Here is a 16,274-nt window from a genome sequence, read left to right on the forward strand (position 1 = left end):
AATATATAAAGAACTTATACAACTCAATATTAAACACAATCTGATTAAAAAATGAGAAGATCCGAACATTTTTCCAAAGAAAGCACATGAAAAAATGCACATCACTAATCACCAGGGAAATGCAAATCAAAACCACAAGATATTATCTCACACCTGTTAGAATGGCTGTTATCAAAAGGACAAGAAATAACAAGTGTTGGTGAGGATATGGAGAAAAGGCAAACTTTGTGCAGTGCTTGTGGAAATGTTAAGTTGGCATAACCACTATGGAAAACATTACATAGGTTCCTAAGACAATTAAACATAGAACTACCATATGATCCAGCAATTTCACTTCTGGATATTTATCCAAAGAAAATGAAAACACTAACTTGAAAAGACATATGCACCTGTATATTCACTGAAGCATTATTCATAATAGCCAAGAAATAGAAACCAGCTAAATGTCTACTGATAAGTGAATGGATAAAGAAAATCAGGTATATATATAAAGAACGAAATATTGCCACTGACAGCATCATGGATGGACCTTCAGGGCATTATGTTAAGTGAAATAAGTCAGACAGAGAAAGACAAATACTGTATTGATCTCACTTATAAACGGAATTTAAAAGAAACACAACAAAACAAAAACCAAGCTCATACGGGCACCTGGCTGGCTCATTCAGTAGAGCATATGACTTCTGATCTTGGGGCTGTGAGTTCAAGCTCCATGTTGGATATAAAGATTACATTAAAAACAAAAAACAAAAAACACCAAAACCAAAAACGAAGCTCATAGATACAGAGAACAGATTGGTGGGGTTGTCACAGGCAGGGGGGGCAGGCAAAATGGTCAAAAGGTACAAACTTCTAGTTATAAAGTAAGTTTACAAAAACCATAATGGGGATAAATTTTTGTCTGCCACAAACAAACAAACAAACAAACAAACAAAGTTAGTCTTGGGGAGGTAATATACAGCATGGCAACCATAGTTAATAACACTGTATTATATATTTGAAAGTTGCTAAGACAAAAATCTTAAAAGTTCTCATCACAAGAAAAAAAGTTCTGTAAAACTATGCATGGCAATGAATGTTATCTAGACTTATTGTGGTGCCTGTTTGCAATATATATACAAATACTGAATCATATTGTACACCTGAAACTAATTTATGTCAATTATGACTTGATAAAACATAAACAATAAAAAAGTAAAAACATTGGGCTTAAAATTATTTTTTTTTAACCATGTCATTAGCTTCTTGTGAATTAAAAAAGCATGAAGCCTACCTTGAACCTTGGGAGATAGGAAAGGCCAGTTTGCATTGAATTCTGGGTGTTCAGATCAGATGTCTGTTTTCTTTATTGGAACTGACATCCTCTCTCTTGTGAGCTAATGTGGGTAGCTGCTAAAATCAAACATGCCTAGAAACAGTACTGTGTTCTTTACCTTTCTCACTGTCTTTACATGGTTATTTCTTGTATTCAGAGTGATTTTTATAATTCTTATAGCATCTCCAGGTAATGGGGTAGAGTTTTTAATGCAGTATGTAAGGTATACAGAGAAAAGATTTGTAGAGTGGCGTTACCTTAAGCATCCTGTGACGTTGTAAAATATATCAAAATCAAGCAAACCGTTTGCTTTGGGGTAGTCTCCTTCTGGCCACCCAGAGAAGGGAATGATGATATTCTCAGTCAGGATGAGCAAGGCTTCTGTTATCATGAGATTCTTGAGTTTGTCATTAGATGACAAATTCCACAGCAAACCTAGAAAAGCAAAAAGTACTACATCAAAACAGCACCAGGATGGGTCAAATGACTGCTGAAAAGATGAGTTAGGGCAGCAGCCCTAGGGCTGTGGCTAGTAGTGTAGAGAAAAGGGTGGCCCCTTTTCCGACTGAAAGAATCAGTTTAGAGTTTGTTAGATGGCAATGAAGCTGATCCATAATAGAGACACACACACACACACACACACACACACACACACATACACATACACACAGAGATATTATGATATAAAATTATACAGCTTTTAAATTAATCAGGAATGTGAATGAAAGTTAGAAATCCTTAAACACGTATACTGTTTCTCTTAAAAGATCCTACCACTAAGCTGACCTCACTGAGGTAACAAATTCTGGTCTCACCAACACAGAGGCTTGAAATGATCCTATTGTAATAAAGACTTCTATATTTTTATTTTTGTTTATTTTTAAAAAAAGATTTTACATTCTTTTAAAGTGATCGCTACACCCAACCTGGGGCTTGAACTTAAAACCGAGAGATCAAGATTTGTACACTCTACCAACTGAGCCAGTCAGGTGCCCCAAGGCTTCAGTGTTTTTAAAGGGTCATCTTTTTCTCCTGTAGTTGCATGGGGAGAATATCTCCCTCTGCCTCCTGCTCCCCACTACCTGCAACTTCCACCTGATATTTGCTGCCCAGTGACAGCAGGAAGGGCCGATTGAAAGCCTTTGACTGTACCCCTGCCTGTCACCGGTAGGCTGATCAACATCACCAATTAATATTTATTAAATCCTACCCAATGATAGACTTTCTGCCCTCCTGGAACTTATGTTGGGTATCTCATGAATTTCCTATATTATAGTTTGGCAGTGAAGGAGGTACAAGAGTATTTAATCTACCTGCCAACACGCATGGCCTAAAGCACTGGTCTAAGCATTGTCCTCATTTAACTTTACCTTTCCTCTTGAAATCTCCCCCTTGACCCACCAGTAAAGAGAAAGGCCATATAAGCCAACTCAGAAAGAAATTCATAAGATAAGAGCATACTGTACTTTTCAGGGCATTTGTGAGACAGAGCCTGAAGCTGGGTGCCTCAGAGGGAATACAAAGTGGCACACACATTTAGGATTTGTTTTTCTTACAGATTTGGCATTCAAATACTTCCGATTCAGTGGAAGAATAGCTCTTGCTTGCTATTCCAGTGACTCCCAGCAGGTGTAAAGCTGCCTTACTTTCCTTCTTTCATACCTCAGGAAATGACTAACTCACTATCATCCAGGAAGGCCGAGAGCAGAGAAAGAGAAGCGATCTTCGTTTTCTTCCCTATTCATTCCCCCACCACCCAGTCGGTAATTCCCACTTTTAAAATTTACTGCTTTGTCTGCATAAAAGAAAGAGGAAGCACAGGTATACAGAACAGTCTACGTTGTGAAAAAAGGAAAGGTGCTTTTTTTCGGGGGGGGGGCTGAATTCTGTGGTGGTGTCATCTCCCCTGATTTTAATGACTGAAATAATTGTCTACACAATTAAAGCTTGCTAATTATTCAACCATACTCATATCTGGCCCACCATTTAGAACACTCTAGGCCAAATGCAGTCTTTTGGCCTTAATCAGTTTACTTTGGCTGTGTACCAGTAAGTCATTTCTGAGACCATAACCGAATCCCCACTGCAGTCTACGCAGAACTTCCATCAGATACAGCGACACTGGGGATCTGGTGTCTGGTGAGAGCTCGAATTCTGGCTTGGGAGTGGGGGGATCTTTTCCTGATCAAACTAGCCCTGGGGATTTAGGCAGGAGCAGTGTCCCTCAGCCACTGGTTTTGCAACACAATGACTTCATTCCTCCCACTTAGGCTTGAGGGGCCCTGGACGGGGGTAGAATGACAGAACAGAACTCCAAAGGTGGCTGAAAACAATGTAGAGGCAGGTCTGAGGTTGAGTTGTGTTTCCTAAGCTACTAAAGAAAGCTAAAAAGAAAAGAGAGAGAAGGTGGGGAAAAGCTTCCTGTTTTAAATAAGCAAACAAATGAACAGTCCCTGCCTGCCAGAGGCTTAAAAATGTAAAGCATAATGACATTTCCTCTTTTTAGAAAGGACCACACAGGGCACTCAAAGGAAAAGTATACCTTACAATAAAAACCAGAAGAAGATTAATTTTAAACAAAGGAAGTGAGATTTTCCTTCAACACTTGATGTCCTTTATAGCTTGGCAAGCAGTATTATTTCTATAAAAATATCTGGTTTGGGAGTATCAGTATAATTTTTGAATTCTTAATATAGGATATCATATAGAAATGTCATGCCTACCAAATTTTTGTATGGCACAAAGCTAGGAAGGAGCTTAAGTGTTCACTAGAGATTTGGGATTATACACAGACACTCCCCTAACATGAGCATACAAAAATCAATAAACAGCCAATTACAGATTGGGAAAATATGTATGGCAATACAAGGTTAATATCCCTAATATATAGAGTTCTTATAAATCATTATAAATTCAATTGCTAGTAGAAAAATTAATCCTAGCTAAAAAATATTAGAATCTACTACACATAGGAATGCATTTTCTTGGGATCCCTGGGTGGCTCAGCGGTTTAGCACATCAGCCCAGGGCGTGATCCTGGGGCTCCCTGCATGTAGCCTGCTTCTCTCTCTGCCTGTGTCTCTGCCTCTCTCTCTCTGTGTCTCTCATGAATAAATAAATAAATAAAATCTTAAGAAAAAAAAAAGGAATGCATTTTCTCCAGTAATGAAAGAAATGCAAATTTAACAACTAGATATCATTTTTTGGTGACTATAAGACAGCAAAACCAGAACTAATGAGTGGAAATTCAAGGGAAAGAGATTCTGGCTCACTGAAAATATCAGTTTCTAAGAGAGCTTTGAAGAAAACAGATCTGTTTGTAAGATCCAGCTCTATTGCTGCAGCTGATAAAAATGAGCTCCTCCTTTATCAAAACATTGACAAGGAGATTTTATCTCAAAGCTAGAGTGTTACACTAGACCAGCAGTTTCCGAATGAACCTCGTGGCATATCAGAATCATATATTCCTGGGCCACATCTCATACTTACTTGCCAGAATCTCAGGACAGATCTTAGGAATTTGTATTTTAAAAAATGATTCCTGAGGCACCTGGCTGGCTCAGTCAGAACACGGGACTCTTGATCTCAGGGTCATGAGTTTGAGCCCCAAACTAGATGTAAAGATTACTTAAAAAAATGATTCCCATTTCTGGCACTGGGAAACAAATGGGCCAGAAGACCCTTCATAGAACTTCTTTTCAATGACTTGATTCTGGATGTTCTGAGATAACATTAGGGTTTAGATTTTCACTGGTCTCACCTTTAGCTTCTAATCAACTTATTCATAGCGCCTCGGTTTCTATTATTATAGTTCTTTGTTGCAGCTGATAAGCCTGTAATTTTCTATCACTAAGTTCTCATTCAAGGCAAAAAGAAAGAGAAATGGATTCTGGTTAGGGATATGTTTTGAATAATTAGCACTTAGAAGAGAGATAATAATAACTTCATTATCTAGAAATTTGTTGCCAACTGTGATATTTGCAAAAAATACCTAACTTTAGTAAAGGGATCTTATAAGATATTAAAATCCAGTCCGCCCTTGAGGACTAGAAATACAGTTATTTAACAAAGTCTAAATGACACTTAGGTGGTAAAAATTGCGAGTAGTATGATTAAATGAATCCCTATTATCAGTACAGAGGGAGAAGGAAGAGCAGGAGGAAAAAAAGGAGAACCGGTGTGTTTTAACCTTGTTTTGCAAAGTGATCACAAAACAGAGGATTTTTTTTTTTTTTTATAATTTTCCTTGTGTGGATATACTCCTTTCACCTAAGTTTTGTAAATCTTATCTGCGATACCACACTATTGCAAAAGCCGTTTAGTCCAAGTTATACATGAACCCAAGGTAACCTGTTGCATATTACAAATGCAGAATAAAATAATATAGAATTATTTTTAAAGGTGCATAATGAATATTTTATAGTAAAATGTTTCTGCTATTTTATTAAAATACAGCAATTCAATTAAATATTTCCATAAAATATGCAGAGGTCAATATGCATTTTCAACAAATCATCGACAAACATGACCCTTCCCTATGGCTTCCTTATGTAACACGCAGAAGGACAAGAATCTCTTGCTTCATTCTTACTAAGCCAGAGCCCACTCATTTCTGAAAGTGTTCATTACTCAGTGACCCTGAAGATGAACCTCTGAGATCAGTATGTACTGTTCTCATTTCAATTAAAGTACACTACCACGCTCACTTGGTAAGGGAGGGAGAACAATCTCAGAGGGAGTCTTTGATCCTGAAGCCTTTTCATCTGGAAAGGGAAGAGCTTCCCTCTGAGGCTGGTACTGAAAATGCTAGGAAGGTCAGTGAGTTGATGTTTTCTTCCAGCAAACAAAGCTCTGGTACTTATATTATACATATATAGATATCAAATGGTTAATTGTTTTATATCTTGGCCAGAAAAATCAGGGTCCTATCTGAAAACACACTTGGTTCTCTTATTTGTGTGTAATCTGGATATTCCCAGGTCACAAGTCTTTTTTTTTAAAGATTTTATTTATTTATTTAGATTTTTAAAAAACATTATTTGAGAGAGAGAGCATGAGAAAATGAGCATGAATGAGGGGGGAGGGGCAGCGAGAGGGAGAAGCAGGCACCCCACTGAGCAGGGAGGCTGAGGCAGGGGCAGGATCCCAGGACCCTGCAATCATGACCTGAGCTGAAGGCAGATGCTTAAATGACTGAGCCACCAAGGTGTCCCAAAGATTTTATTTATTTACTTGAGAGAAAGTGAGTGGGACAGAGAGGGAGAGAGAATCTGAGGCAGACTCCACGCTGCGTGCAGGGCCTGATGTGAGGCTCGATCCCACCACCCTGAGATCATGACCTGAGCTAAAACCAAGAATTGGATGCTTAATTGACTGAGCCACCTGGGTGCTCTCACAAGTCTCTTTCATATGTTCAATCAGAAGTCTCATTTGAGAAAATAACAAATAACTGTTGTTATTGCAATAAATATACAGGCATAAAATAAGTGGCATCCTAATATTAAAGGATGCAAAAGTAGTTCAGTGGAAGCCTTTTCAAAACTCCACTGGGGGGAGGGTGGGAGACAGGGAGTAAAGTATGGAAAGATGGCATCTGAAAATGCTTCAAAGGAAAAGACACCTATTGAAAGATGAGAGGGTTCACCAGATGGTCAAGGTGTGGAAAAAGATTCTAGTCCAAGAAACAGCACAAAAGATACCAAGATAGAAAAGAGACATGGAACAGACCAGCAAAATCCTCGAGGATTTCAGAACCTGAGCTGGAAGGGTATGAGAGGAGACACTGGTTGCCTATGGTCACCAAGTTCACATCATAAAATCTTAGTATGGCATACTACACAGCATGGACTCTACCTTATAGTTCATGGGGAGGACAATGGGCAGAATTTTCATATTAGAAAGAAATCATTAGGAGCAGAGTGGTGGATCGAGTGGGAATGTGCAATACTGAATCAGAGGGGCAGTAAGAAGCTACTGCAATAGTAGACCAGGGGTGTGAAGAAGACTGAATCATGTCAGTGGCAAGTGGAGAGAGAGGAAGGCTCAGAGAAGAATGAAAGAGCTCTCTGATCTGAGATTCTTAAAGATAAACCCTTTCCCAAAGAACTGTAAAAATGAGTCACTCTCTGCCCCAGAAACAGTAGGTGAGAGCCACTTTCATACAGCAGAACACGCAGATAAAGCTAGGTTCAAATCTGGGCCTTGTGCTCTGCCAGTTGTGTAATCTTGGGCAATCTACTTACCACCCTAAAGTGTCACACTGATCATGCGGAAATCAACAATAATGCCTTATGGAGATGTCAAGGGGAACAAAGATGAAAAATGGAAAGTCCTAATTTAGTGGCAAGCATGTAAAAAGAGGCTCAATAAAAAGATGTTCACCAAATAGATAAGATTCACATGTATGGTTGCTCGCTTTGTGTTTCTAAACAAAGATATAAACATGTCTACATTAAGTCAACAATTTATTTCTGAGGCCCCGAAAGCACTTATTTAGCTGTTCTATTAATAGAGCTAAAGGAAGTTATTTGGAAGGATTTGTATCAAACATTCAAGTATTAACTCAATTCAATTAGCATGTAATGAGCACCCTCTGGTAGGGGTGAACAAGCCAAGTTCTAGAAATCCTGAGAATTGCACAATAAACCTCCATTTATCAGCTCTGTAGATTATCTAAAGATAACTGAATGGTTTCTATGGCATTAATACCACAGAATGTTCTCTGACTGTAGTTTCCTATTGCCTAAACAAGAGAAGAGGAAGCGTGGTTCAATGGATTACTTCCCTGACACACACCACAAATCCTCCCAAGTTCTCTGGCTACAATACACACTAACCTCAATACTCTATTATCAAACTCCCTCTACATGACCAGCAGCTTCTTTTTGCTTCTTTGCTTTGCTAATGATGTTCATTTTGCTGGGAATGACTTTCATTCTCCCTCAAAACACCAGTTCAAAGTGTATCCTATCCTTCTTTTAAAGTCCAGAATGAAACATAATCTCCTTCGAGAAGTCATTTGACTGTAAAACAGTAAAAAAAAAAATTATCTGTTTGCTATTCTCTTATGGTTGTCATTACTATATTTTAATGGAGGAAATGTTAGGTTTTAACTATGAGGTTTAGTCTTTTTTTTTTTTTTAAGTGCCAACCACCACATAATTGTTCATGTGTTAGCAGAGGGAAAAGAACATGTACAGCCTCTCCAGACTGATTCCCATTGCTTGGCACTTGAAGGCAGCCCTGTAAATGCTGGCTGAATGAATGAATGAATCAATGAATGTGTCTGATCACTCTTAATTTCTGTAGGTATTTTAATATAAATCATAAAGATGGAAGGAAACTTCCCATGGGACATAATAGGAAGCTGGCAGAAGGGCAGCATGGTATCACTCTTCATATAGTTTTATAAAATTAAATATATTAAGATAGAAAAATATGTGATTGTTTTAAGATATAAATGGGCAGAGAAGATAGAATGACATTTCTACAGAAAAAAGGGCTGTATGGTAAAGTGGACACAGCGGAAGTACAGAATATATTCAGTTTAAAACAACATTTGTGAGATACCTCCTTTTAAGGTGAACTGAGTGGAAAAATTAAAGGGGGAGACAAACCATAAGAGACTCCTCACTCTGGGAAACAAAGGGTAGTGGAAGGGGAGGTGGGCAGGGGGTCGGGGTGACTGGGTGATGGGCACTGAGAGGGGCACTTGATGGGATGAGCACTGGGTGTTATGCTATATGTTGGCAAATCAAACTCCAATAAAAACAAATGTAAAAAAAAAAGAACTTTTAAAATAAATAACACTGTCAAGATTTATTATTTACAAATACATTAAAAAGGGTTAACTTCTTTGGACCCTACTTTCCTCATCTGTAAAATTGAGATTTAATCACCCAATAACACCTAAAAATATCTCAAAATCTTTTCATGATAATTAAATTAAAAGTGTACGTTTACTACCTGGGCCACTGAATGTTCTTAATTTAAGTTTCCCCAGGGCAACCAACACTACTGACAATTGAACTCAGTAATGCTTCTCGCACTCTGTAAGGTGTGCAGGGAGCGTCAGCACGGAGCGGATGGTGAGGGCAGGGAGGGCAAGCTTGAACATCAATGAACCATTTTCTCCTCTACTGTATGTACTATTCATTTAAATGAAACTAGGTCTGTCTTCTCCATGTTTCAAGGATTACTAAAACTGTTGATTTAATTCTATCAGATTATTTCATCTTTTTAATCTATTGGACAGAAAAACAGTATTTACCTATGCAACTCAGTATTTTGAAATATGAAGTAGAGAGCTAGAAAAAAAAAAAACCACATCCAGCCACTCTCATCTTTTTTTCTTTTTTTTAGGGTGCAGTGATGGATGGGCTAGGGAGCAGGTATTTTGAGGTGGACCGGTCCAGGCAATGGAAGGATTAGAAAACCATATTTCTTGTATTTTGACTATTTGGTTAAATTGATCTTTTTTTTTTTTTTAAGATTTTATTTATTTATGATAGTCACAGAGAGAGAGAGAGGCAGAGACACAGGCAGAGGGAGAAGCAGGCTCCATGCAGGGAGCCTGATGTGGGATTCAATCCTGGATCTCCAAGATCGCACCCTGGGCCAAAGGCAGGCACCAAACCGCTGCGCCACCCAGGGATCCCTAAATTGATCTTCTACATTAGGACACTATTTGACTCCCTGATTTGCTTTCTTTGGATAGATCCAGGGAGTGGATTATTGAATAAATAGTAAAAATAATTGGGTGTGGCTCCTCTTGAGTCTCTTCAGAATGAATGCCTTGGACACCCAAGGCAATACTGAAAGCTCACACATCCTCAAACCATAGAGTGGCTGTTAGTAAACTGATGCGGATTTCCATGCAGTGAGTCTTGCAAAGTTGTTTTAAAAACATGTAGTCAAAGTCACAGTTTTTCTTATGTGGACTGAGCAAAAGCCTCAAAATAACTTCCCCCTTTCCAGAAAAAAAAGGAATTCAAACTTCACCTGAATTCGAGGTCTAACTCAGCAAGGTGACAACGTTCCTTGAAAGCCACCTCTCAGATAATGATGAGCCCATAAAGCACTGGGTGTGGGAAGCTTAAGAAAAATAGAGAGCATAACATACCCAGCTGGGGTACCCTGCTCTACGTCCTTTCATATTCTATGAGCACTACCTGTTATTTGCTTTTTAGTCTCCAAGTCTCTGGTTTGCTTCAGCACCTGGAGTAGCCGAGGTACCCCGTTGAGTTCAGCTACCTCCAACTTGTTGTCATTATCTTCAAATACCAAGTTTCTCAAAGCCCCACACACGGCTCGCTGAACATCTTCATTCTGAACTTTCAGGAGCTGCAGAAGCTTGGGGATGCCACGAAGCTGATTGACCTGGGGAAGAAGTGGATGCGTATTTCAGGTATTTATTCTGATGTGCCATCAAAAACGTTCATTGCAATATGAATGAACACACAAAGTTCAGCACTGTGGATTAGAACCCCCCATCAAATAATAAAGGAGACATAGCCTGAGACTCACAGCATAAGGTATATGCCTACCATCTCACTGAGGAGCTAACAATAAATTTGAGAAGACTGAAACCTGTGAGATAATTGAAAGAGAAAGTTAAAGTGATAGAAGGTGGGTAAGTGATAGCTTTGTGAATGAAAAGAGTTAAGTTATAAAAGCCTTGAGCATAATGAAGATGAACAGACTTGGGAATGTGAGGAATAAAGAGTTTTATGGAAGAACAGCACATATTACGGGAGTATTTTTTTTTCCAGGACAGAACTTTACAGTCAATATAAACAAACAGATCTCACTTCATTAATGGTAGAAATAAAGATTCATTTACCATGGCGACGGTAGTAGCAAAGCAAACTAATCCTAAATGCCAGCTATTTTTACGATCAATTGCTTTGGGTACTTAAAGATTTACATAAAAATTATGCAAGCAATTTAAGTAAATAATGTAACTTTATACTTTTTGATATGCTATTTTTAAATTTTATTTCATTTTATTTTATTTTTTTTTAATTTATTATTTATGATAGTCACACAGAGAGAGAGAGAGAGAGAGAGAGAGAGAGGCAGAGACACAGGCAGAGGGAGAAGCAGGAGCAGGCTCCATGCACTGGGAGCCCGATGTGGGATTCGATCCCAGGTCTCCAGGATCGCGCCCTGGGCCAAAGGCAGGCGCCAAACCACTGAGCCACCCAGGGATCCCTGCTATTTTTAAAATATTGCTTTCTCCTATCCAAATATGCAAGAAAGAGTGTGCTGTCTGTTAGAGCCAGAACTAGGAATAGAAACATAGATGGCTTAGATTCTGAAATGTATGGTTGTTTAAGAAGAGGCAAATAATGGCAATCTGAGCAAGGTGATTTTATATTTCAGGCTGCAAATATTATCTAAAAAAAGAAAATCAAGAGGTGGACATGGGCTGCTAAAGAGAAATGTTAAGTTGCAGACTGAGGGCTTTCTTTCTCATAGTCTTCCACTGGCATCTGATGTAGAAAAATTTTGTTTTTTAGAGAGAGCAAGAGAGATCGTGAGTGGGGAGGGACAGAAGGAAAAGGAGAGAAAGAAATCCCAAGCATGGTGAGTGTGGAGCCCAATGCAGGGCTCGATCTCACAACCCTGAGATTATGACCTGAGCCAAAATCAAGAGTCCGATGCTATTCAACTAAGCCACCCAGGCACCCCCAGAAAATTTTAGTAAGAACTTTTGGTAAAGATCTCAGTCACTTTCTCAATCTTAATGCAGACATTTTTAGGATATAACTGTGAATGAGCAGGAGTTTCCCTTTCAGATGAAGTTCATCACCTACAAATGATGCCCTAACTGCACAACAGTTCATGCTCCAGGGCCCAGTAACACCTTTTCATATTTTCTACATATCATAAAAATCCAGTTTCCTGGGGGATCCCTGGGTGGCTCAGTGGTTTAGCACCTGCCTTTGACCCAGGGCGCGATCCTGGAGTCCCAGGATCAAGTCCCAAATCGGGCTCCTGGCATGGAGCCTGCTTCTCCCTCCTCCTGTGTCTCTGCCTCTCTCTCGCTCTATGTCTATCATAAATAAATAAATAAATAAATAAATAAATAAATAAATAAATAAATAATCTTTTTTAAAAATCCAGTTTCCCTTTCATAGACAGATAAATGGTATTTAAGACATAATTTTCCAATATGACATCTTCCTTTGCTAGGATTGGGAAGAAAACTAGCAAGGCAAGAATAAAAGCCAAGGTTTAAAAATAATAACTGTGATAATAATAATAATAAAACACAGATAATGACTCCTCCACCCACTTCCAGGTGTTGGCATAGTATTAAGAGTTTCATATACATTATCTTATTAATAGCTTGTTAAGAACCTTAAGAGAGAAGTACTCTTAGGGCGCCTGGTGGCTCAGTCACTTAAGTCCATGTTGGGCATGGAGCCCTGCTGAAAATTCTCTCTCCTTCTCCCTCTGCCCATCCCCCTTCCTTCTCTTGAGAGAGAAAGAAAGAAAGAGTAAGAGAGGAGAGAAGTAGTTTTTTGGTCCGTTTAAGGTTTCACTGGTAGTAATGACTATTACTACTACTTATCACTCCCTTCAGAGGGGACATTCATTTGCAGAACAGGATACAATTGGTAGACTGGTCACAGCAATTTGGTTGGGCTATGTCTACAGCTATTTTAATATATTTGTGTGACAATGCTAATGAGAAAGATTTCTTCACTATCAATTAATTCTGGTCCCACAGATCATTATTTGATCACTTCATCTATTCCCATTATTACACTTCCTTAAAAGCAGAAAGGCACAGTTTATTTTAAAAACAGTCTGTAACTCACAGGTTTCTCTAATTTCATCAATTTCTTTTTTTTTTTTTAAAGATTTATTTATTTATTTATGATAGACAGAGAGAGAGAGAGAGAGAGAGACACAGGAGGAGGGAGAAGCAGGCTCCATGCCAGGAGCCCGACGTGGGACTCGATCCTGGTACTCCAGGATCGCGCCCTGGACCAAAGGCAGGTGCTAAACCGCTAAGCCACCCAGGGATCCCCCTAATTTCATCAATTTCTATTTCATAGTTAGGTTTTAAGGTGGTTAAGTTTACACTCTATCAACTTCATAAATGCCACCTATACTAAATCTTCGCGCTAGCAGTATAAACATCAGACACAAAAAGAAAATCCTGTTTGTCCTGAAGGTACTTTGCAAACTTAAGAAATATTTTATTACTTAATTTATAATTTATAAGTTGCCTTCTTCAAAATATGTGAAGTGGCTTACTGGCCATATTGCATTTCCAGATGCGATTATGGAATTAGCCAGAGTAGCATGTGGAAGCCTCCACTGTCCTGACTGAGGTGGGAGGGTGGGGGGCTCAGAGGGCAGGTTTCCCTTACCCTGTCACCTTTATCCCTTTGGCTTTCAGCACTTGCTCTAGCCCGGAAAGAAGGAATTGCAGACACACCATGCTCAGATAAAGGCTGAAATCTGCCACAGCTCTAGTTACTGTAGAATTTGACTCCCTAGTGTCTGGCACCTATCCCAAATTTAAAAAAAGACTTTGGTTTCTTTTATCCATTTTATCAAGCAGATTGATACAAAATCAGTATCAAATGCAAGAAGTTGATGATATTTTCCTCACTGCATATAACTAGAAGGATGGTTGGTGATGGATCTATATGTACTAAGACCAATGTCAAATGTACTGTCCTTGCGCCTTTAAATTCAGGGAAGCAGATGTGGGACCAGAGAGGTTGCCTGTGTTTCCCAGTTATACTGAATCCTCAGGGGATTTGTTCTCCCTCTGGGTAAAGGAAAAAAGATACAGACTAGCATGAATGTCTCAGAACTTCAAGAGAGCTTTCATTTGAGATCATTTCTAAATATATGGAAGGGCTCTATTCTGATTCTCTTTGCTGCCAACTATAAAATAAATAATGAGGATTTCTGGTGGCAAATAAGCAGAGGGAACAGACTGACCCCTTTGGGGCAAGGGCTCCCTTGTGCCCTGTGCCTTTGCTCTCTCTCTCTTTCCTGTGTAGAATGTTCTGACCACTATGCCTCACTTCTGGCAAAGCCCTTCTCATCCTGCATAAGCTGGCTCAAATGTCACCTCTGTGAAATGTCACTCCTCTTCTCTCTTTTCCTTACCATTAGAATTAGTCACTCCCTGTAAATTGGTTTAACATTTCAGGAAGAAAATTGGCAATATGTGTCAAAAACTTTAAAAGTATTCTCTTCTAGTAACCTTCACGAGGAAATAATTTGAAATGCACACACATGTAATCGTAACTACATTATTTATAATAGTGAAAACTTTAATGAAACCATAAAGGTTCAACAACAGGGAAGACTGGTTAATGATTGTCACACATCCTTATGTTGAAGTTTCCATGGGAGAGGCAGAGCAATTTTAGAACTGACCTATATTTTATAAGTCATTACAGTTCCCTCACCAGTCAAATGGAGATTATCTAAGATTAACAATCTGCATGCTAGGTATATAGTACTCGCTCAACACATAGTAGTTATTACTATCACCATTAATATGCCACCATTAATATGAAGTATGCAGAATATTGCTAATGTTATGAGAAAGTGCTTAAGATACAGTGTTACTTGGGGGATCCCTGGGTGGCTCAGCGGTTTGGCGCCTGCCTTCAGCCCGGGGCGTGATCCTGGAGCCCCGGGATCTAGTCCCGCATCGGGCTTCCTGAGTGGAGCCTGCTTCTCCTCTGTCTGTGTCTCTGCCTTGCTCTCTATCTGTGTCTCTCATGAATAGATAAATAAAAAAAATCTAAAAAAAAAAAAAATACAGTGTTACTGAAAAAAAAAACTGTATAAAATATCTATGTATTTCCATTCAAACACAGAACATAAAGAAGGAAATGAAATTAGTGAGCTTGAAACAAATGATGGGGGGATAAGTTATGAAAGCAGCTTGTTATTTTGTATTTTTTTAAACAAGCATATATTTGTGCATGTTTTTAAAAATCAAACAAAAATATCCCTGCAAACAAAGCTACATATTCAATTTGATTACAGCTATGTAAATACATGCATTTAAAAAGTTAGAGAACAAAACCAAAATGATAACTATAGTGGGAACTGTGGGTATGTTTTTTCTTCCTTTTTTTTTTAATTTCTCAAATTCTGAGCAATGAGTTTATAGTAAGATTCTCCAAGGCAGTTACGGCAATCAATACGTCAGTGATGGGATCTGAAGCAGGCATGGAAATAAGGCCAGTTTTAGAAAGGTCTTGCAGATTAAATTAAGAGGTTTGTCCCTTCTCCTACAGGTAGTGGGGCAGCTATTGGAAAGGTCTCCCTTGGTGCTGTAAGGTGACTGTATCAGAAGTGGTTAAGAATGGAGGAAGATTAACCAGGAAGCAGCTAGATTAACAGAAAACATCGTGATAGGGATGAGCATAGTAGCACTGAGTGGGGAGGCACAGATGTGGGTAGGTTCAAGACACTTTTAGTAGCAGCACTAATAGATCTTAAAAACTGCATGAATATGAGTAATGTTGAGAGGTAAGAATAAAAGAAAGTTCAAAGTCTCTGTTCAAGTTTTTGTGTAACAGCATCTGGGTGAACTACCACTCACCTACGCAGGAAATAATATGTTCTGATTCATTACTTCGGGGCAGGCATTGTACCATTATCCAACTGCTCTGACTGCATTCTCACAATTCTTTCTAGTAGGACTATTATTCCAACTTTAAAGGTAGGAATGCCGAGGCTCAGAGAGGTTAAATATCTTGCCCAAGGTCACTGAGGTAAATAAAATAGGGTGCTGGGTTCACCCTGTCCGAGTGACTCCTGAGAGCTAACATTCAAACCACCAATGGTCCTGCCTTTCAGCCCAGTAGGAAGAACAAGTTTCGAAGGAGGGTTGGACACTAGAGATGAAAAGCAAAGGAAGATAATGTGTTCATTTTCTAAAAATGCTGATGTTGAGTCCAGTGGG

The 16,274-nt window shown here is 38.9% G+C and overlaps 1 protein-coding gene across 1 annotated transcript in view; it reads right to left on the minus strand.

Annotated features, from left to right (window-relative positions):
• The window catches only part of PKP2 (plakophilin 2), an 87,215-nt gene that overhangs the window by 36,336 nt on the left and 34,605 nt on the right, over positions 1-16,274 (minus strand). Inside the window, exons 5-6 of the mRNA XM_038577246.1 lie at positions 10,486-10,693; positions 1,573-1,750 (exon numbers count right to left, since the gene is read on the minus strand). Of these exons, the coding sequence (XP_038433174.1) occupies positions 1,573-1,750; positions 10,486-10,693 (386 nt within the window). The remainder of the gene's footprint in view (positions 1-1,572; positions 1,751-10,485; positions 10,694-16,274) is intronic.

The sequence above is a fragment of the Canis lupus genome, chromosome 27 (genome assembly GCF_011100685.1).
Source record: "Canis lupus familiaris isolate Mischka breed German Shepherd chromosome 27, alternate assembly UU_Cfam_GSD_1.0, whole genome shotgun sequence".
Classification (NCBI taxonomy): Eukaryota; Metazoa; Chordata; class Mammalia; order Carnivora; family Canidae; genus Canis; species Canis lupus.